General features: G+C 34.8%; 1 protein-coding gene across 1 annotated transcript in view; it reads right to left on the bottom strand.

Annotated features, from left to right (window-relative positions):
• Positions 1-24405, bottom strand: part of SLC7A11 (solute carrier family 7 member 11) — a 79968-nt gene that overhangs the window by 36066 nt on the left and 19497 nt on the right. Inside the window, exons 5-6 of the mRNA XM_004426495.3 lie at positions 24280-24379; positions 17522-17566 (exon numbers count right to left, since the gene is read on the bottom strand). Of these exons, the coding sequence (XP_004426552.1) occupies positions 17522-17566; positions 24280-24379 (145 nt within the window). The remainder of the gene's footprint in view (positions 1-17521; positions 17567-24279; positions 24380-24405) is intronic.

The raw sequence follows: 24405 nt of genomic DNA, 5'->3' as shown, positions 1-24405 counted from the left end.
TCTTGTTTGTTAGGCTCGGATCAAAAGTCTCCCCCTCAGAGAAATCTTCCTTTTTCTACGTATGCCCCCCACCCTCACCCCCTCCCCATTCCCTACTATTTTTAATATAAGGAAAAACAAAACAAAATATCTTTTGGCTCCTCATAGTCTTTTCAAATATCTTTACATATTCATACTCACCAAATTCTACAAAGAAATTAAAGCTGTTCACTGAGCATTATATGTGCCCTCAAAGTATTTCTTCTAAATCTCTAGTGCAAACGTTTCTGAGAGGAGTTATCGGGAGTGTTTGTCACCCTCAAGGACAACTCTGCTTTTCATGCAGCTTGTAACCGCATATGGAGAGAATTCCTGGTCTCTTTGGCCTCTGTTATTTTCCTGCTTTTATCAACCTTTTATTTCTAGGACATGTCCTAAAAGAAATAGTTTCTAAAACAGGGAGAGAAGATAACTACTTTGGAAGATATAACTTGGATTAAAAAGAAAAATTAAAATAGAAGTTACAATCACGATTACAATCATGATGGGAAGACTCACAAAACTTACCAAATTTAAATTACTTCAACCAAACTAAGCTACCATTTTGACTCCTCCTTTTACATTATTTTCACAGCGATGAGATAAATCTGTACAAACCTCCCAAAAGAAATCTTTAAAAAAAATAAATAAATGGTTGCAGTGAAGAGGAAAAAGAAAAAAAGTTAAGAGGCAACTTTAAACAGAGAAAAGAATGTTTATTCCACCAAATCCTCATGTGAATTCTAAATTATTAAATCTCTGAGAACACCTGATTTATGAACAGGGTAACACAGCCCCTAGCTAAAATCATTTTTAATAAAAAGCAGGAAACCTCCCGAAGTTCATCTCAGATTTAATATCAAACACAGCAGCCACACATGAACATTTTCCCATAAAACATGAACACAGCATGAGCACAATCAGCTGGCAGCTGACGGCAGGGAGTCGGCAGTACAAACAAACAGGGTGCCAGAACCATAGAAGGGATCAGGCCTCACAATCTAGAGGAAATAGCCAATGGAAACAGACCCCAGACTGAAATGATGTCACCAAGGAAGGGAAAGGGGAGAAAGGAAGACTCATTTCTAAATTTCTACAGCAGTTGGCTCACACTCTTGGTCAAAATACTGAGCTTCCTGTTTGACTATTGGTGTGAGAGAGCAACACAATTGTGTTTCGTGTTGATTTATATGCATAAATTTAGAATATATCAAGTGAATTGGAACCACCATGAGAAAACAAAGGCTAGTGATGAAATAACCTAACATTGCCATTCGCGTTTTGTAAGAAAAGTAGCAAACATCTGAGAGATACATAAAAATATGATTTTAATATTTTCCAACAGATATTTGGTTCAAAGATAAGAAGGATGACAAGGAAAAAAAAGTATCTTATTCCTTCTAATGTATGTTGCTTAGGAACCATGTTTATTATCATGTTTATAATCTATGCGGTAAAGAATTATTTCTTAGAAATATAAATTCAACTAGTTGGATACATACATAATAAATTTATTCATGTTTAATCCCTTAAAGGGCAGTTTCAGCAATTATAAAGATCATAAAGAAATAATTTTTTGCATGTTTCCATTGATATTTTCATTAATATTTTGGCATTTGGTATTTTGTTTAAAAATGTTATGGAAAATAGAAAATTATTATAAAAGATGCTCTATTAGCAGAGTTCAGAGATTTAAAAAAAGGCCAAAAGGGGAAAAAAGACTAATATCATTGGCAAGTACCTTGCGGGTTACTTTAATTAGTTATTATTTTTAAAATCTGAAAGAAGAAAAAGAAAAAACCAAGTTAACAATTAACCGTAGTACGCAGAAAAATAAATTTCTGGACTATAAAGGATTTAGCCATACATGTCGAAAATATCTTTATATAGTGCAGATTGTATTATGAGATAATACTGCCAAGATAATCTGAAAAACTAGGAGCTTTAAATCCAAAAACTATGAGCTATACAGATTCTCTTCCTATGCATGAAACGCTAATAGTAGAAACTGCCTCCATACAAGCATAAGTTATACTCAACGTTGATTTATTCGGAGAAAACGAGTAATAATTAAAGACATTTTTCTCTCCAGATAAGAAAAAGAGTATTAAAACTTTTAATAATTGGCTGATATGTCAATAGAAAGATAATTAGAGCAGAATAGATTACCCTGAAATACAACTTAATATATAATACAAAAACTTAATATATAATATGATGACAAGTGTCATAATTTATAATGTGAGTATTATAAACTAAGTAAATATCATAAACTAAGCGGGAGTATGACTGTTCAATAAATGCTGAAACATTAGGAATTTGAGGGAAAATCAAGACCCTACATTATATCACGCTGCAAGAAATCTATTTCAGATAAGTTAAAAAGTTCAATGTAAAAAGAAATCAGGCAAAAACCATCAAATAGAAAATATAAGAGAGATTTAAATGATGTAGGGATGCAAAAAGATTTATGATATAAAGCAATATAGAGAAATTTTAAAATAGTTATATTTAAATGTAGTTAAATTTAAATATTTAACTTATTAAATTACTATATTTAAATTCAAAGTTCTATAAGCTGAATCATAAAGAAAACTTAGTTACGTGAAAAACTGTGACAAAATTTTTGCAAACAATATAATAAAGAATTAGTACCCATAATATGCAAAGAATTCTGTTGAATTACAAATATCCGTGCCCCAAAATGGCAACCACATACAGCTACTAAACATGGGAGAAATATTAGGCCTTAGGTGTGACCAAAAAAATGCAATTTAAAACAATGAGGTGTAATTTTTGCTTTTCAATTAATAATGATTTGTGTAAATGACACTCAATGCTGATTAAGTATTTTTCACTATTGTTATTGGGAGAGGAAATTGATATACCTACTTTGGAAAGCAACCAGGTAATACAAAAAGAGATTTTTTAAAAGTTCATTGCTTTTGACATAGTAATTCTCTTCTAGCAATCTTCCTAAGAAAATAATTGAATATATACAAAGATTTACATATAACATAACATTATTATACTAAGAAAAATTGGAAATATTTTCAATGCCTAACAGGAAAATGAGTAAAGATTGGTACATCTATCCAATGAAATATTATACTACCATTAAAAATGATGTTTACTAAGATTTTAAAGATCTAGCAAAATCTAATGAAACAACATCAAATGAAAAAAGCAGGATAGATCTAGATCAATAGAAAGAGCTAGAACTGAGCTTGAGATACAGCAAATCTAGACGGCAGGGCAGACTCCATGCTGCCTTCAAGCAGCTGAAGGTACAGCAATGAATGACACAAACGAGGCCCTGGCCCCAGACAATAAACAACAAGCAAATACATAATATAATGCCAACATTATGAAGAAAAATGCATACGTAAATGTATCTCAAGTACTTTCACTCAATACATACACGCATGTGTGCAAACCCCCCACACACACACATACACAGAGGGGGGAGAAATGAAATGTCAAAATAACACTAAGTACTTCCATTTGATGTGATTAAGAGATTATAGGTAATTTTAATTTTCTTCTACATATTTTTTGGCATTTTAAAATTTGACCAACTATTATTATTAAAATAAAGGGAGGAAAGTCTTCATATTATCATTGAAAATACTATGAAAACCATAAACTATTACTTTGACTTTTGCTAGTAGGTTACAGAAGATGTAGAAATTTTCCTTTCTATCACTTGACTAAATGGATCATTTGACCACAACTACTAAGTGGAGATTTGTGTCCCAGTCATTTAAAAATGGAATAAACAAGGTGTGTCTGTCAGGAGAAATCAAGAACAAGATAATGAGGATATCTGGTGCTTCTAGGTGCACCTGGATCAGAGGTGTGGAGCAGGAGGCTGGGTTGAGAGGTGAGGGAATTCCGCCCAGGAGTTGCTATGGAAATGGCCACAACAGGAGCAGTATGAATGCTATCTTTGGGAGAACAGGAAACTCCTGCTCTGCCTCGTCACAGACTTGCGTCATAAACTCCACAGCTTGAAAAGCACCTACATATCCAAACTGAAGCTTTCGCCCACCCTGCAGTTCAGAGTTCAGGCTGTGGCTTGGCATGAAGACAAACAGCTCCATGACCCAGAGAGAAATATCACTGAGTTCAATTTGTAGCTGCTTTCTCCCCACATTTGTCACTTGATCACCTCTCCTTGGCAAGAGTACATGCCATTATGAGGATCAAATAGCTGCACACTTACGTACATTTAAAACACATTTAACCTTTCTTCCACCAGACCCTGAGCAGCTACACAACAGTATTTTAGAATCATGACCTCCTCTTGTTATCTATCTCACTCACTTCTTTTGTCATTTTCTGGCTCAAAACAAAGTTAATTGTGTCTTCTATAGCAATTTCTCTTTTGCTTGCCTCAGGCCAGAATATTGGAAGTGAGATTTTGATGTTTGAAAATATCAATCCAGAAAAATTAAATATTGCCCCCCAAAGAGATATCAGAACTATTTTAAGAACCAGTATTTGTGTAAAGAAGTTAGAGAAAATAAAAAGCAGCTATTTCCTTATAATATTCTAATATTTCAGCATTTCCTAATCATAAAGTTTCTGTTTTAATCTTGTAGCCAAATGACCTTCAATAAACGACCTGGAATAGATTACTTAATTCAGCTAGCCTAGGACCTCTTTCGTTGTGTGTTTGAATAACAGCTTCAGAAAGTTGAATGCAGGCAAATGTTAATGCTTTTACACATTTTTAAAAGCAGTTTTGTTCTATACTCAAATGACATACAGGTCACTCCTAATGATTACCTTCTTCCTCAGCTAATTTCAAGGCTAAAATCTTGCCATATCCATCTCTCTTAGATTTGTATTCAACAAAGTAAGTGTTTGGAAAGAGAACCAGAAAGGAATCAGGATTTTAATTTGTAAATATAGACAAATTAATCCATCTCTCTGGCCTCAATTTCTTTATCTTTACAATGAAAGGGTTGGAAAAGTTGATGGCCACTTCCCCTCCAAGTCTAACATCCCAGGCCTTTGTGATTTATTTTTTCTAGGTCAAGTTCATTGTGTTTTTAATTATGACAGTGAGTTAGTCTAATAAACTAGGCCCCTCATGCCAATGTGTGAATGGAAGAAGGGGAATGGGTGGAGAACTATTAGTACACATAGATAACATGGAAATTGAAACAATCTAGAAATTTAGAGGCATTATCACACCCTTTGCTATCTATCCCTGAGAGAATGACCATGACAGTAAAACATCAGGGAGGAAGGAGAAACGGCATCATGAAAGGACAACAGGAAGACACTTTGGAGGAGGAGGGACATGAGATGCCTAGAAAAAGCACGGTGTAATGGGCAGTCTTCCAGACCCTAGATGGGACTCTGCTTGTAAAGTCAGGTATTTAGTCTCTTTCTCATTTCGAGTTAAATGACTATGTATTATAAGCTTTAGTCTTTCAACTATCATGAAATATTTGAGTGTTATGCCATAGGCTTAATTTCGTAGACTATTTTCCATATAATATTGTATATCTTACTATATAAAACAGTGGCCTTGGTATTTGATCACTGCATTCTCAACTAATATGCATCAGTATTGATTATAGTTAAGCTTTTGTTACAAATAGCTCTCTCTAACTGGTCCACATCTATAATTTTAAGAGCAAAGGAGAGATATGAGAAAAGCGAAAAATGAGAATATGACACAGTAGTAAACAATTAGCTGGGAAAAGCATCTTATTTTTAAAAGCTATGAGCTTGTCTCCTTAGAAAACCAACAAAGTACTATATGTTTTTGAAAAACAACCTCCAATGTCAGAGATTAGAAATTCCTAACTCTGAGACTGAGATAATTTCTGCTTCCCATAGCAAAGTGTTCCGAACAAGGGTGTCTTTTACCTTGTCATAATGGATTTCAAACCCAACACTTAACCAGTACAGAATAAAAGAAACAGCTTGCCCACATTCACAAATCCTGATCTGATAGTCCCTATTGGATTACAGGTATTTGACATGGTATTTGATAACAGCAATAAAGAGTAAATGGTCTACCATTAAATAAGTGTCCTTATGAGCAAGATATTGTGAGACACATCAGTATATTACTTCTGATTTTCACAAAAACTCTGCAAGGTAAGCTTTAGAATATCCACGTAGCAGCTAGGTAAAGGAATGAATATACATTTTTGAAAATTATTACAAAACTCTCTCTCTGTCTTTCCTTAGGTAGGCAGCATAAAATTATAAATAAATAAATGCAATCCTAACTGGATTATTGGAAACATCTAATGCTTAAAGTAGTAGACCTATCAGAGAAGATACCTCTCTACATAGGCAATTCTCTCATAATATATGTCTAGACTCTTGAAAAAAATAAATATAGTAAAAGGCTAGTATGAATATTCTGTACCACAGAGGTTTATAGACCATTTAATAGCTTCTATAGGCATATATGACAAAAATAGTAAATAGAATCAAGCATTTATCATCACACACATTACTGACCACCCTAACAAGTGAATTAACATCTCTATTCTTCCTGGTACGCTCCACATATCACAAGACCCTGTACTTAAGGGATCTCCTTAGAAAACACAGAATTAGATTCCATACCTTGGATTTAACCCTAGATCTTCAGATCTAACAATTAAGTTCCTATGTGGTGGGGTGCCAACCTGGCTTCATTCCCCCCATTTGTCCATTCAAACTTCTTATCGTTTTCTGAAATAACTCAAAAACTAGTTCTATCTAATCTCCCAATCATCATGAGATCTAGAAACTGGCCACAGAATCTCTTTCTCTATGTCTGTGTTCTTGACATTTTTTCTTCCTGAGAGAGATCTCCTGTCCAAGTTTCTACCCCTCAGCCATTGTCCCAAAATGATATCTTTTACTTATCAAACTAGGTACTTGTGTGTGATCTACACAATCATGGAACATACTAGGGCTGAAAAGAAACTCAGAATTTGATACTCTATCATTCTTTCTCTGCAGCTGAGAAATTAGAGACTCAGAGAGGATAAAGAATGTAGCTAAGGTCAAAAAATTAAATGTTTCCAGAACCAGAACCTTAGTCACTTGACTCCAAGTTCAGAGCTCTTTCCATAACACCAGTGTGAATATCTCATTGTGCCTGGCAGTGCCAGCTGCCTCCCAGCCCAACTCTTGTGCTGTACTGGCATATTTCCCTCTCCTCCTTAACCCCTCCTTCCGCTAGACGAGCAAATGTTTGAAAATCAGATCATTAGCACATCTTATTTGAAATATTTCCAAACTCTGACCTAGGATTTCTATTTTACCTTAAAATCTTACTAAAAGTTCCCTTTATCTTACTCGTATGTGACATCCCTCCCTAATAACATAGACCTGAGGTGTAATATATGCTTCCCCACATTGGATCCTATATATTCACTAACCTAAAAATAGAACCACAATATTATAGAACTAGAGGCAAACTTAAGCAGTGGTCTGCCTCATTTTTTTCAACCTGAATGTCTGAAGAATTGTGGCTAAATGATAATCCCTTTTACCTCTATTTTGAGAATTCCAATGCCTAATCAAATTCTCTTGTTTGAACACTTTTGTAATATAAATTTTATTTTGAAATGAACTCTCTTCTCATTTAATTTAATCTCATTTGCTCTCCCACTGGCATGGAGAATAAATGATAGCATCTTTTTCATTAAACAAAAGTCAACTCTATACTCGTGAAGAGAGTACGTGAACAGTATATTGACTCATTCTTTCTCTCTAAGCAATTTAGTCTATATCTTTGAGCTGGGACAGTGTGGAGATTATGATGTTATTTGCCAGAATTTTCTGCCACATGATTTGCTAACATTTCTGGCTCTAGCAATGGTTCAAGTCCAGGAAGCAATGGGCTTTTCAAAGATACTTGTTTTTATTAAAAATAAACATATAAAAGAAGATTGAAATGTGACTCCTTGAACTACAGCTCTATTTAAACTGTGTATATGTCACAAAAAAGAAAATCCACTGAATCTGCCATCAGGTTCATCTTCCCCAATCACTGTTTCATATACACCAAAAATTTGTAACATACTCCACACACTCCATCTCTTTGGCTACTGGATCAGGTCCAAAATTCTTGTAATGGAAGCTAAGGCTCACCACATCCGACCATCCACATCTTCCTACCAGATTGTTTTCTACTCCTCTTCACAAGCCTTTGCTTTAGCCAGAGCAGTCTACACATTATTCTCTGAAATCATTAAATGATTCCATGGCTTCGTGTATGCCCATCCCCTGTCTGAGATGTCTTGACTTCTCTAGCCTACCTTTCTAGGCCCTACTCTTTTTCCAACTTCCTCTTCCACAGCAAAGTTACTTCTTTAGTCAGCTGTTACACCATCTTGTATATCCATGGATCACTTCCATTTTGCCTCCCAAAGAGACCAAGTGGCATGTTGGAAGAGCATGATCTCTGAAGCTGGACAAATAGTCCATACATCGTATCAAACATGGATTATAGTCCTAGTTTTCTCATGTACTAATTACATGGCCACATGGCCATGAGAAGTTACTTTACGTCTATGAGTTGTAACTTTCACAATAGAAGAATGGAAATAACACACATAATATTATTCAAAATAATCTGAAGTGCTACTCTATAATCCATCTATTACTCAGATCACAAATACTATTTATACTTTTAATAAAAACTATACATTTTTAAATTAGGCAAAAATTCAAAAATACCATCTGAGGATAAACTAATGCTTGTGTTCTCCCATTTTGTACTAACTCAATAGCTTGTTTCCTGGAAATAAAAATAAAAATTTAAATATGTGATGCCAGCCACTCAGATCAAGATCTTGTTTGTCAGATTTCATCAAGGAGTTTTTCGGGAAGATAGTGAACCTAAAAATAGGTGACTGCAGTGGAAGTGCAAACAGTCAATCCATTGTATCAGCACCACCAGCCAACAGTGTGATGATGACAGCATGGGTGTGGGCATACAAATATTTGGTTCAGAAGGAAAAAAAAAATCTGCTAAGAAATTCATTCTGATTACGATGTGTTAGCGTATTGCCACCTGAGAGAGGTTAGAGACTATTAAATAAAAAGCAGTTCTCATCTTCTGAACCTTTTAACTACTAATAATTGGGTACTTTGCTGATGATGCAGAACAAATTTTCAAGCTGATTACTAGGTCATGTGTGTAGAAAAGGCACCCCCGTTCATAAAACAATTATGCTAATCCTCTAATTTTTTTCAAAGATTTTGAAATATTCTAATCTTTGAAGAATATAGATTTTGGTTGCAGATGGTGTTTGTATATTACTTGTTGAGCTCATTAACATTTTTGAATTTCACACATTTTATCCTCACAACCCCATGAGAACTATAATATAGGGATTATTACCCTCTATTTAAAAGTAGTAAAGAAAGATTCAGAAGCAATTTAGAGATCTGCCCAAGGTCAAACGGCTAGTTAAGATGAGACAGGATTGGAATTTTGATTTCCTGAACCAGTGTTATTTTCAAAGACTCAGTAAGTAAATATTTTTACAGTTCATAAAAGTGAAGGAAGTCTTTCTTTACTAAAAAAGTCTCAACTTCATTTGGTTCATTTTAGATGTTTACATTGGGAATACAGTTTTAGCTCGCATCTATACAAATTCAAAAGTTGCTCATTTTCCTGAGTAGATCGATAAGCTGAGTCAATGTTTGAACACAACTAGAACAAAATTATCAAAATTATTTCAGTGCATGGCAAGTGTAAATATAATGGCCTCGATGCATCTTGTCTCTGCCCATAATGAACAACATGGGATATTGTTCTATTTTTGTGAGAATCTTAAACAATGTGGAATCTGAATGAATACTAAGCAGCAGGCCACAGACTAGATATTAGTAGTCTAAGAAGTTTTTCACCAAGTATAACACAGAATGTAAAATATCTTTATGAGCCACCTTTTGGATACAATCATTAACTTTCAATACCAGGCATAGAGAAAGGTAGCTGATTTACATAAATGAGAATTTAGATGAAAGGAGCTACTAAAGTGTGAACTCTAAAGCAGGAGACAATCTAATGACTGACTTATTATGATTGTAGCAGGCATTTCCTTTCAGATGAGAGGATCCTAACTCTGTAAGCTCTGGTGTATGTAGTTTAGTTCCTCATTTGGGTTGTACAGCCAAGATATTTGACCCGCTCTACTTATGCCACCCAACCAACAATCTATCAAAACTTGACTACATCGTGTTCCCCAGCAAGAGTCTAGCTGCCATCCGTCACTGTACACATGTGCCCCTTTACCCCTTTCGCCCTCCTCCCACCCCTCCTTCCTCTCTGGTAACCACCAATCTGTACACCTGAAGTTTATACAATGTTATCTCAATAAAAAATAAAATTAAAAAAATCTCTTCAGTGAATGAATAAATAATACTTTTCGTATTGTAAATGAATAGCTGTAAACCAATAAATGGAAATTTTAGCATACACACACACAAAAACTTGAAATGGTCATAGCAACTAGCAGGTTGCTAATCAACATCTGCAAGTGAAAAATGTTGGTAGCCCATTCAAGGAAGTTATAGTCAGTTTCTCATTTTATTTTATACAAATCATACCTGTTTAAGGATATAGAGGAGACTCGTGCATCTGGTGAAAAGCTAGATTAGATAGTGTCCAAGGTCCCCTCTAATTCTGAAATTCTTTGATTCCACTCATCATACTCTTGAGGTCTCTTATTTTATGGATAATTAAAGAGTACAGAAACATAGGGTAAAATTAAATCAGCCATCACCACAGCTCCTAAAACGCGAGTTTATGATTCTAGACTCAAAACATAAACTTCAATAAAATTAAAAGTAGAATTTAGAAACAACTAATATGAAAGGACATAAAGCAGTCAAAAGCACTGACCTTCAAATTTTTGCCTCATAATAGTGTTAGAATCCTTAAAATTAAAAAAAAAAAATCTAAATGGCTTCCACAAAGCACCTGAAGGATTAATATGTCTTCTTTGATTATTGCCTGATAAAATATTATAATATAATCCTATAATTTCTACACTACTTATTTGACACTTCAGCCTTATATGAACAAATTGTGTTTGAGCCAAATGTATTTTTTATGCATATGTGAAGCCGAGAAATGCAAGAATTTTGATCCCAGGGTACATCAACCACATGTTCCATTAGAGAGAAAATTTTAGACTAAGCAAAGGCCAGCAAAAGTAACTTGGTGACCTTGTTCACTTAACATAGAATCATCTATTCTCTGTGACATCTGGCCAAATACTGATCTTGTCTGCCTCAGTAGTTCAACCAGTATAATTAACTCCTATTGTGAAACATATTTTAAAATGGATTTGCCAAACTTTCTATATATATTTCCAGAAGAAATGCACAAAATAGAATGATTTTAATTTAGGTATCAATTATTTCAACAATTAAACAGAATGACTGTCACATATTAAGATAATTCTAACAATGTTGTGTTGCCATTAACAAAGAGATGCCTTATTTTGCCAGAGATCTTTGTAAACTTGAGTATAAATTCAATTTTACAAATTAACTTGATTAGGAGACATCATTTTTAAAAGATTCCTTTGGCAAAATTTTTACAAATTAATTCTGCTTAATAATCCAGATTTTTCTATATACATTTATTTATAGTGAGGTAATTTTCTGTGAAAACTAGTTTATATACCTTAAGAACATATATCTCTTGAGCATTTATAAAAGAAACTTTGGGAATATTCTAAAAATGTAGATAATATTATTTTGTAATAAAAAATCACAAAATATAACATTGCTGTAATCTACACATATATAGTCAAGACAGTATATACTATTTTCCAGCAACTGTTAAGTTATAAAGTTATAAACCATACGAAGAGGAAGATTTGCTCTCATAGAAAACTGCATCCTTAAAATGCCAAAGGCAAGATAAAAGACTTCAAATCAATTTTCAATGTTTTGTGGTATAACTTTGCTACAGCATCATTGGGCAAGGTTTTCAATTTGTTTTGCTTTGCTGTGTTTTTAATGGGATTAGTGGTTTTATATGTCCTATAAACAATAGGCCTTATACGAATAGTATAATATTATTAATAAATGCCTTTACTCTGGCTTAATACAGTCACTACGGAATGAAAACACATATACTAAGAATTTAGGTTGGCAACATCAGAACTGAATGCAAATACCATGATTCTTTGTGGACCAATCTGATCCCATCTACTAGTCCACCATTTGTGGACCAGATTGCCTTAAATGTCTTTGGGTATTTTTTCTAAACCAAGTTTCTGTTCTTCTAAGTTATCATTGGTACAAGGTGTGATGACTTTCAGGCATCAATTAATATAAATTGGAAGCAGGCAAAGTATTAATTAAACATGACACTCTGATTATTTAAACCTTCTATTAAAGTTGATTATTCAGAGCACGTTGATAGCCTGCTCTTCAAAAATGACTGATGATATCAAGCTTTACTGACTTCCTCTAAGTCTACTATTTCCAACTCTTCAGAACAGAAGGAATAAATGAAGTGGGAAGAACACTGGAACAAGTCTAACAGACAAACCGATGAATCTCAGACACCCAAGGTCAAAGTAAAGCAATTCATTTCTTGGCTTTCATCAACACAAGACATGATCTATCAATCTAAGAGCAGGATTACAAACATTATACATCTCAATGATATGTTCTTTGCACTGTGTAACTTTTTGAACAATGATAGATTGCACAGTAGCCACAAAAGTAACGTCATAAGGCACTCATTATATTTGCAAATAAAAACACTTCTATTTTTAATAATCAGTGTACACATTAGCAATCATTACTACTACACATTTCATTTGGGAAGAAAATAACATTTTAAAATTCAGATATTCCTTGGGATTCTGTCACCTTCATGGTCCAAACTTTGGACATTCCATGCTCCTCAAAATACTGTTCTCACTCTAATGTTATTCATTTCTGGAGCCAGCCAGCTTGCTATAGATAATTATTAAATAAAGCATTTTCATATTATTACAAAATTTCAATGATAATTATTGTATTTTCACATAAAAATGTTAAATGCCTTTTAAAGGATTGATAGTTCCATAGATCTAAAGCTACTCTTAGAGAAGAAGACATCATAAGAAAGACCATGGGAACATTTTTTAACGTTATAAATATAATCATATTACAGCAATTTTGCCCAAAATTTTAGTATTAGTGCTTTACAAGCTTTAAAGGGTAGGTGAGATTTAATAGAAGAAAGAAATCATGAGCTAGTTATTCTGATTCTATTAATCTCCCAATTTATCTCTTAACACTTAAGGAACTGTTCTGTGAGTCACGCTCATGATAGCAGTTCAGAAATTATTTCATAGAGTAATGTTAGGAAAGATTTCCACTGAAATTAAATTATATGTAGAGTAGTCAATTGTGATGATGAAATTTTGTTCTACATTCTATATATTTTAAATCACACTGCTATTTTCACTGATCTAAATTAGTGATCACTTTTTCTGTGAGGTCACAATTTTAGGTAAATTGTATTGTCTAAGTGGAGGAGGATAGTAAAAGGTGTTGTATCTTCAGCTGATGATTCATTTCACCAGCTGCCAGAAAGTTGCACTGTGCAGCCCACCTGGACACATGCACCCGTGACTGATTGGGAAACACATTTATCTTGGCACGTCACAAAGGAGATGGAATTATAATTGTTCTCCCTTGTAACTAAAGGTATTTTGGAGCTGTGTCTACCTAAAAAATAATACAAATTACACATCTGGACTAGGTCCACATAATTTTACCATCTGTTCTCTACATTCAACCATAAATATTTCCCAAAGCATTCTCTGTGTTTGAAAAATAAGATTTAGTTTTAAAAGACCTGGACTGTTATGTTATTTTAAAATTAAAACATTGAAAAAATTGCTCAAAACTCTAAATTTCTTTGGTTGATAAATACATAACACAAATTTAACCTTTGCTTTCCATTAAGGGGATTTTGTGGATTTCTCATATTCAGATTTTGAGAAAATAAATGTGTTGGCTAAGTTTTACACAGAGTCCTCTGTGTAAAAATTGAATATGTGCGAATCTAACATGAAAGAACAAAATGGTATCAGAGGTTTTTTTCCTACAATTTATCTTAGCAGTTACTCATTATCTTGATCTCAAAAATGCAGAGATTCTTATTTAATCTCCCCTGAGAAGTCCCTTAGTTTAAGACCTTAAAATATAATATCAAATTGTAAGTATTCTAGGAATACTTAATAAAGTTTGCAGAATCACAATTTCCAGAAAATGAAAATATTTCATCCAATGTAACCAGTGATAATAATCTTAGTCTAAATCACTTTTGCTAGTTTACTTTTAAATTATTATAAAACTCTTATATTGTATGCTTTTCCTTTAAAATACAAGTTTATTCTCTCTAAATATAAAAATTCAATAAAATCGATACACAAGAATGGAGAGATCATAAAATGCATATTCAATTTCAGTACTGAGAAAACTTCGAGAATAAGCTTCAACATGGTGTGAAATAACTCTTCATATTTATTTCAAAAACACTGAAGAAAGACAATTCCTGGTTATTGAAACCAGGAAACACTTACGTGAATAACATTTTACCTTGTTCCTAAAATAAGGACGTGATAACAGTAACAAAACCAAAGAATTGTGTATATTAAAAAGTGACAGTCACTACTCTAAGTACTTTACACACATTAACTAATTACCGCAACCCAATGAGGTAAGGGCTATTATTATTCTCATTTTTTTTTTTTTTGTGAGGAAGATCAGCCCTGAGCTAACATCAGTGCTAATCCCCCTCTTTTTGCTGAGGAAGACCGGCTCTGACCTAGCATCTATTGCCAATCCTCCTCCTTTTTTTTTCCCCAAAGCCCCAGCAGTTAGCTGTATGTCATAGCTGCACATCCTTCTAGTTGCTGTATGTGGGACGCGGCCTCAGCATGGCCAGACAAGCGGTGCATCAGTGCACACCCGGGATCCGAACCCGTGCTGCCAGTAGCGGAGCGCGCACACTTAACCGCTAAGCCACAGGACCAGCCCTATTCTCATTTTTTGAGATGAGGAAATTTCTTCGTAAGAAAAAAAGCACTGATTTAATACATCACTGTTCTTTAGTGTTTGTATAAACTGAATCATGGATATTATTAACATGTGAAACTAAGGCCTTTAAATTAAGAAAGAGAGAGAGGGAAAGAGAGAATTCTTGACTGCCATACCACTCTGGTAGAATACATCAGAAATTCAGGTCAGGATAATAATGGCAGAAATAGTTTAAAAATATGCTTAAGATACACAATCGTATTACTGTATATGCGGCAAACAAAAACGTTGCTTAAACTGCTAAATAACATTAAAAGAAAATGTGAACTATATCTATGCCACTAATGTACCCTACAATAAATGTTATGTTATGAGTCATAGCTACAAACCTACAGTTTGCCATTTTTTTATAAGAAATATTCTCTGATATTAGATTTTAGTAATTGTTCTCTTTAAAATGTTTTTAGACTTAAAAGAGATGGTCATAAACCATAGTAATTTCTTTTACACAATGGAAATTCAATAAATATTTTGTATAAAATCTAGTAAGAGCCACCTTTTCTCTATGTTGCTACTTACACACTAATTATTCCCTAAAACGAAAAAGACAGGCCTAGCTATTTACCTCTGTCATCAATGGGTTTAGAGTCATAAGGTAGCTTATAATTTCAAAGTAATGCTAGAAAGAACTAGTTCCGAGTAAATGTATAAACTCTACCACAATTCAGTTATAAATAAGACAATACTGTTATAAATTTGTCATAGTTCTCAATAAAATACCTTTTCACATGTTTAAATTACACACTGATTTGCATAACTGTTGAACCAGATAATCATTTTAACCTCAATTACTGGTTTGTGTGTTCAAAACTCTGGCAGCCCTAGTTCTTGGCCAGATCCAATCAACTGATTATCTCCCAATATACTTGGTGCCAGAATTTCTTAGGCTACTTTAATTCGAATTGTCAATCCTTAGGCATGTTCTCCAATGTCCCGGTCATTTTATACCGTTGTACTTGTTGTTTGTACTTGTTGTTCCCTTGCTTGGAAGTCTTTCTTCCTTTCTCTCTCTCTGTCTGTATTGCCATCTCTATCTCCAGCTCTCTCTCTGTGATATTTACCTACTCTCATTTGAGACTTTGTATAAACAACACCTCCCTAGATAGAATTAAGAATTTCCTCCTTTCCTCTCTGTCAAATTGAGTAAATAATCTATTATGGTATCAATCACACCATGTTATATTTATTTGTTTACACATTTGACTCACTGAATAGATAACAGAATCTTGAACACAAGTATTATTTATCACAAAAAAAGTTCCTAGCACAATGGTTGAAACATAGTAGATGATCGATAAAAGTTAGGGGAATTAAATAACTTTATAATTCTGTCTATATTTTACTCTATACTTAAAATTTCCCTCTTCTGCCTATAGAGTATGTCGTTTTCCTGTACAAAGTCAAATGTTTATACACAAACCATAAAAATAATTCATTTTTCTAAGCTAGCCCATTTTAGAAACATATATATAAATTATCATCAAATCATCTAATCATCAAAAGTGTTACCTTAAAACAAAAAGTAAAAGCAATCACCTACCTCCCAAAATTTACAAGTTTCTATAATATTCTAAAGTTATTTCTAGGTATTCGTGACTCATTGTTCATTAATTACATTACTCTCTTTAATTAGACAGCTAAGAAAAAACTCACATGAATTATTAGAAATAATCAACTTTTGGAGTTCATGTCTTATGGACACTTGTGGGTAGCTAAGAGTCCATGTTAAGTTGTTTTTATGAGATAGATTACCAAAAATATAACTTTACTCTTTTCTGCTTTCAGATTATCAGATAATTTAGTATTAAATGTAGAATATACAATAAAGTTATTTATATGTAATTCATGAGAAATCAAATTTTATCTGCCTAAGAGAATGATGATGATAAAATTGATTAGCTCATGCTGAATTCCTTCTTTAGGTCTACTTTTTCAACTATATAACTTTATATATTTTTTGATTGTTAGTGCCATCAAATCAATTCTGACTCCTAGCAACCCTGTGTACAGCAGAGCGGAACCCTGCTCAGTCTTTTTGTGCCATCCTCTCACCTTCTAGCACTGCAGCAGACAATGCTCTGCTGCTATTCATAGGGTTTTCATGGTCAATTTTTTTCGGAAGTGGGTGGCCAGGTCCTTCTTCCTGGTCTGGAAGCTTCAATGAAACCTGTCCACCATGGGTGACCCTGCTGGTATGTGAAATACGGGTGGCATAGCTTTCAGCATCCCAGCAACACACAGCTGCCACAGTATAACAACCGACTGATGGGTGGTGTGGTTCCCTGACTGGGAAACAAACCCAGGCCACAGCAGTGAGAGTGCTGAATCTTAACCACTAGATCACCAAGGCTGACTAAATTTACATTTTATTTCTTATAAATATTTCAGAGTAAATGTGGTTACTTACTTTTCAGGATTTTCCACTTCTTCGGTAACAAAGTTGAGATAAAACCTAAAAAGATATAAATAAATTACAAACTATTAACACATTTTATAATTATAGTACACAGTTTCAAATTTTAAATTTAAAATCAAACCAAAAATTATGAAAACTTTGTAAAACAATATTTATAGTAAGATGAAAATCTCTAACAACCATAAGCTCCCACAAATCATTTTCTATTAAACCGTATTTATGGAGTTCTTTTCTATTTCTTAACTTTTTAGAAGTGTAAGATATGAACAGTCGAGTGTACAAATCTTAATGTACAGCTTGAAGAATTTTTACATATTTATATACTTATGTAACCAACAACAAGATCAAGAAATAAAGCATTTCTAGCACCCTAGAAGGTTCCCTCATGGCCCTTTCCAGTCAATACCATCTCCTCCACCTTCCTGTAAAGGTGACCACTATTCTGACTTTTATCACCATAGATAAGTTTTGCTTGTTTCATCACAACAGACTAATATTTTCTTGTATAACTATTACATAATATTTATTCTTTGGTGTCTGGCTTTTTTGCTGGACTTTATGTTTGAGATTATTATCCAGGTATTGTATGTAGCAGCAATTCATTATTTTTCCTTGTTTCTTTTCATTGTATGAATGTAACACTATACATTCTACTGTTGATGGACATTTGGATTACTTCCAATTTATAGCTCTTGTGAATATAGGTACCATAAATATGCTTATACATGTCTATTTGGGAACCATCCAATCATTTCTCTTGGGCATATACTCAGAATATGATCACTGGGTCATAGGGTAAATGTATTTACTGCCAAACTATTTTCCACCATTTTTGTGTTCCCATTAGCAACATGTGAGATTATGATGTGTCAGTCACGGGGGGAAGGAGAGTGGAAAATCCATAGTCTCTCCTCTAGGAGCTCATAGTCTATAGAATGGTCTATAGAATAGTGTGATGCAGCACGGGAAGCAATTCTGGAGCAGGCACAGGGCACCCTGGAAGCCAGGGGTGAGGTCTAACCCAGGTTGGCAGGTCAGGGAAGGTTTTCTAGAGAAGGTATTGCCCAAGTTGAGTCTTCAAAAATGCTTAATATTTAGCCCTGGTGAAGTGGTGCCAGGACATTCCAAACTAAGTATAGCCCATGAGCATGGGGGTGTGGTGGAGTGGTTATGCACAGGGGTATGAGCAACAGTTTAGCATTCTACGGATAAAGATGTGGCAGGGGGAGTGAGAAGAGAATTTAAGTACAAGACAGCCATTGGCTTCTGGGAGTCCAGATTTTATTAGTGGTGACAGGTCACTCAAAACTTATAGGGCAACAGAAGTATGACAATAGCATTGATCAGTTTTAGGGAACTGATATAAACACAGAGGGGAAGTAAGAACCGAAAATGAGATAAAAGTTAATAAATTCTCAATTCACATTTCTTCCTCTCAATTCACTGTTTTCCAGTATGTATTCCATCCAAATAACCTCAAGTCACAAGACTATGAAGTTGCTATTATTCTTTTTTGTATAGTAAGGCAGCTAACTTTAGGCACATTGTACTCATTACACTATGAGTCAATACCTAAAGAGCAGAACATTTTGAGTATTTCTCAAATCCTGAACACTTTTAGGGGCTGCTTACATGACAAGAAGCATTCTAGGCACACAATATTTCACTTTCACTTTCCATAGGATTGCAAATATTACCCTAAAGTCACGGCCCTAGAGAAATTCAGATTCCTTTCCTTCACTTTGTGACTCTGCTTATCCCACCCAGGAATGTTTAATGCCTTGCAATCTTGACTTCTTTTTCCAATCTGAAGGGACTGCTGGAGACCCTTTAAAGCCCTTATAGTTCTCTCTCAAGCTTCCCAGATGTAAGATTGAGACAGACTCCATCCTCAAATAAGCACAGACAGGTAACTAGATCGTGCAGATGCGAAAACTCAGAGATTGTAATGGGGAAAGCTAAACATACGAAGACAAAGACCTTTCTACCTCTTCATTTTATAGGCTTAGGAAATTTCCACAAAATAAAAAACAGTCATATTTTCAATATACTCTCCTGTTCTCTTATTATTCCTTAGAAAGTAAAATAGCCATTATGTAGGCTACTTTACTCCTACAGAAGCACAGGTCTATAAGCACAAATTCTCTATAATCCAAACCAAATCGCTGGAATATTAGCCCATCAGCCTTTAATACACTTTAGGTATCTCATAACTTAAAACAAAGATGAGAAAACCTGTCTTATTCCATCTTCATAAAAACCCCATCTAAATTCATAAGTAGGCAGTTGATGTTTATGGCTGTTAAAAACAAGACAACTGGCCCAAAATGGAGTTGCTTATGCTAAGGCCCACCCACCAAACTTAATCTTAACTTAATTACAGTTTTGGCTCTCCCAGAAATGGAATCTTAAACCAGTCAATCAGGAATCGCCTGATCAGCACTAATTAGGTCATCCGCCTAATAGACCCCTGCCATCCGCTAAAGGAAAGCAAACTTGCAATAACCAACCTGCTTTTTTGTCCAGTGTAACTTCCTTGTTCCTGCTCCCTTCTGCCTTTGACAGTCTTTCCTTTTGTACAGCTGCTCAGAGCTCCTTTCTAAACTGGATGATGCCTGATTCAAATCTGTTTTGCTTAAAAACACTCTTGAAATTTTCGATATGCCTCAGTTTATCTTTTAACAAGGTTAAGGTGTCTACTATTTTAAAGACCATGCTTTAAGTGGAACCATTTGAATAGCTGAGAGAACAGGAACAATAAAGGTGATCTAAAATGTTAGCAATCAAGGATTATTTTTTAATGACTGGAATGTAATTTCTAAAAATAGAGGTTGTAGTTATACTAGGAAGGCAGGCAATGATCAATACTTCTATCTAGAATATTCACTCTTAGGGATTTGATGTGTTTGTTAGAAGCCCGAGGCAAAGAGAAGTACAGGAAGAAAATGTGAAAAAAAAAAAAAAAAACCAACCTCCCCCATCCCCCCGATCCCCTGCCAAAAAATAAACCACACACAGTAAGAAATATTTCCAGGCTTCTCGTGTCAAAAATAGTCAGTTCCTTCTTAACAGTTGTTTTAGAAACTGGTGTTTTCCAACAATGTTAAAGCAAGAAAGGAAATATTTATGAAAAAAGAACACAATTTCAAGTATTTGCCATAGCTCTAGAGAAAAGGAAAGGGCTTGGGGCAGAGTCAGGGGTGAGAAGGAGAAAGCTTCTTATTTTGGTCCAAGCATTCACATCCTGTGGGAAATGCATCTTTATGCTCTCCTAGTCTCCAGCAATGAGTCCAGAGCATCCTCATTGCTTTACATCTTCTCAAGGCCTCTAGAGAATGTTCACAAGATCTTTCGTTCCAGCTTTTCCATGATGGTGTATAAAAGGCACCGCAAAGCTGGCAATGCATTCCAGTACCCAACTATGTGAACTATTTTAAAAGGAAGTTTATTCTTCAGATTAGATTTGATACAACGGTACAAAATAATCCCAGCAGGTGCTTTAGAAAGACTAAAGCCACTGAGGACAGGATTTAAAAGGGAGAGAAAAGACACTGAAAAACTATTTTTTATCACACAGTTAAAAAAAAAAAATCCCACCAAGCAATATTTAAGTTTGGATCAGGATATGGGACTGAAATTGGTTGAGTTCCCCCGGGTCCACACAGGAGACTGGCAGACATATTTCTCTGAATGCAGACTTTGGCAATAATATTAAAGTTGTTCTGACCCAACTCTGTGACCTGGCTGGGTTAATGACTTCTTTCCTTCTAATTATGTTTGCGTGAAGGAGTTTTCATCATTCTAAAAAGGTTCTGCACTCCTTATAGCCAAAAGCCTACCCTATTCAGATCCAAGGTTTGGCAGTGTCTTTTCCCTATTCAACATGAAAGAGCTGAACTGCCAACAGAGCAAGGCCTCCAGGACAACTAGGTCTTGCTGCTTTTACTCACACTCCAGGTGGTTAGGTTCTGACGACAACAGCTGCTCTGTCTTACTTATTTGCTATGTCCCCCTCACTTTTTCTTGCATCAAACATTGTCACAGCAGCAGCACAGGGAGTGGAGGTTCATTTACAGTGCCCCATTTAGAATTCCACAACCCAGTCTTGTAATTATATTATGAAGGACAGAGAGAGGTCAGAGAGGCAGGATCACATTTGGAAAGAGAATAAATACCCCTTCTCTGTGGGAACTCTTTTAGTCTCCATCTTGCTCCATTTACATCCAGATATTAACTTTTCCTCTGGAACTCAAAGCCAAGAACCTATTTCTTCTAAACACAGCTTCCTTTATCTTAAACTGATGGCCACTGATTAACAACCAGATTATTTCTACCTATCCACAAAGCAGCATCCAAGTAGCATAACAACCTGTTATGGAAACATAGTTACTTATCTGTACCCTACATAAGCCACTTGTATCAGATAACATTCCCTTTAAAATCCTGGCCTTAAGTTCTGATACCATGATTGACCCCTCAAGAATAGAAGAAAATCAATAGTTTCCTGTTCTTTAAAACAGGGAGTAGACATGAGGATTATACGGGTAGAAGTATAAATGAATGTTCATGTAAACCTCATTTACTCTGTAAACAGAGTGTTGAAATAAATTTCTAGACCCAAGATGGAGCCACTCAATCTGCAAATGCCAAGCCAACTCTGGGCTCTATACTTATTTCCTTGTTCCTTATTCATTTTCTATTTTTCTCTTCCTTGTTCTTTATTCTTCATCCTATAAAAGCCTCCTGTCTTCTGCCCTATTCTGCAGTTCTCTGGACTCTTGAGGGGGGAGACTCCCTGCTTCATGAAGTATTCATTAAAGTTTGTCTCACCTAAATTGTCATCTGTAATCATTTTAAGAAGAGTAACATTTTGGATTCAGCATCAATAAAATTAAATGTTAAGATAATAAGATAATTCAAAATGAAAAGAGTCTTTGTACCTGGGAAAATCTATCAGCCCTCCAAAGCCTACAGAAGTGGAGAAGATTTGCTCTCCATAAAGCAGGTGACCTGAATATCAGTGCTGGTCGTGGGGGAGTGAGTTGGGCAGAAGAATATTTTAGGAGTCCGTGGGAACAGATGCATGGTACTCACAGGCAAAAGAGACTTCATTCAACAGAATTAATCAAATCTCCCTCGTGACTCTGCACATTCCAAATTCCTGATTGAATATTGCCGTGCTCCCAACACTTGGCTCCAGCTGAAAGCTTTTGCCACCTCCCCACTTCTCTCTGGCGTCTCCTGGTGACCCTCCCAGTAGCTTGGCTGCTGCCCCAGGGCTCCAGAGCCCTGATCCGAGCTGAACAGCCATAGAATAGTTTATTCTGCTGCTAACCCTGTGATCACAACTCTGTTCTTTCCTCACATCACATTGTACTTCGGACAAAAACAAAAAAGACTTCAAAACTACTGAGTGATTCAAGACTAATGCTTACACACAATGGCTATAAAAATATTCCGGGAATATATAAATATTTTACACTAGACTCCTTAGACCTACCAATTTCTAATGACCTTCAAAGATATTTTGCTTCAAAAGCCATGTTAAAATTTTAAGTTCCTGTACTCTCCTCATTCTCCTCTAACACTATATTTTCATAATTCAATGAGATTAATAGGGTAAACACTTCATGTATTTTGAAATATATCTTTATATTCCATGCATTAGCTGGAAGGTAAGATCGTAAAAACTAAAGAAACAAAACGAAATTATATTTGTGTTTGAAATGCATTTACATAATTTTTGAGCTACTGTAGTTTTCTGATACTATTCTTAGGCCCATAGAACATTCTCGCAGCTAAAGTTATACCACGATTAGCTCTATAAATAATAAAAAAGAAATATTGCTACTCATTACTTCAAAACAGTGAAATTTAATTTTACTACAGTGATTTTGATGTTTAAATAATACTTTTCTATCTATTGGGCTTTCTTGAAATAGTCACTTCAACTAAATCTTACTAGATCAATAAAATTTAATTAGGAAAAAGTCCCACTCTTATCCATGATTATTGTTATTCAAGTTCCTGAACAAAGTGAGGCATAAATACAAAGTTCTAATGCTTCAACCAGAACAGTATCACAGTTGGACACGCATCAAAGGAAGTGTACCCATGGCATAGTGATTTTAATCATCTTTACCGCATATTTTGTTTTCAAACGTTGAGGAAATTTTAAGGATTTTGTAAGGCCCTTTAAAATGTAACAGATTATCTCGTACACCTGATTTCATTATCTTGGTTTCTCCTTTCCTGCCTTTAGAGTACCATTTTACCTCCTGGGAACACCTTACTTATTTCTATATCTGAATTACTTCTTTCTCATGGCAAAGTGGAGAAAAGTCAATTAATCACTGTGTGTAAACACCCTGGGAGCTTCAGCTGAAAGGCCTTTTGACAAGCAAAGTACTAATCTTTAATTTCTCATGGCACTATTATGTCCTTACTGATACATACTTAAAAGTGATTTGTACTGGTTCTTAAGACTCAGCATTTGTTTGTTTTTTACAATATCAAGCTAAATCTAGTAGTTGCCTTCACTGGAAATCTCAGTTATGTTTGTGTTAAGTCACATGCACAGTAATTGGCCTGGGGGAGGGAGCCATGCTATCTTTCTCACTTCAGATAAAGCATATCGCACTGGATTATGGCTCTTCACATTTGCTTAGCACCTTGCTTCGCATTTAATCAAAACACTTGAAGGAATTAATGAACCATACAAACCACTACATCTAGAGATATCAACTTACCAGCCCGCATATGCATACATTCCATAATAAAAAGCCAGTGGCAATCCCATAATACTTGCATCTCTTCCAGAAAAGGCATCTGTAAAGTGTTGTGTTTGCCCTGCAATGAGCATAGAAAGATTTTAG

Source organism: Ceratotherium simum, chromosome 12 (genome assembly GCF_057802395.1).
Source record: "Ceratotherium simum simum isolate JZ-2026a chromosome 12, ASM5780239v1, whole genome shotgun sequence".
In the NCBI taxonomy this organism is placed as follows: domain Eukaryota; kingdom Metazoa; phylum Chordata; class Mammalia; order Perissodactyla; family Rhinocerotidae; genus Ceratotherium; species Ceratotherium simum.
Note: the sequence above shows the minus strand (reverse complement) of the source record. Positions and strands in the feature narration are given on the sequence as shown.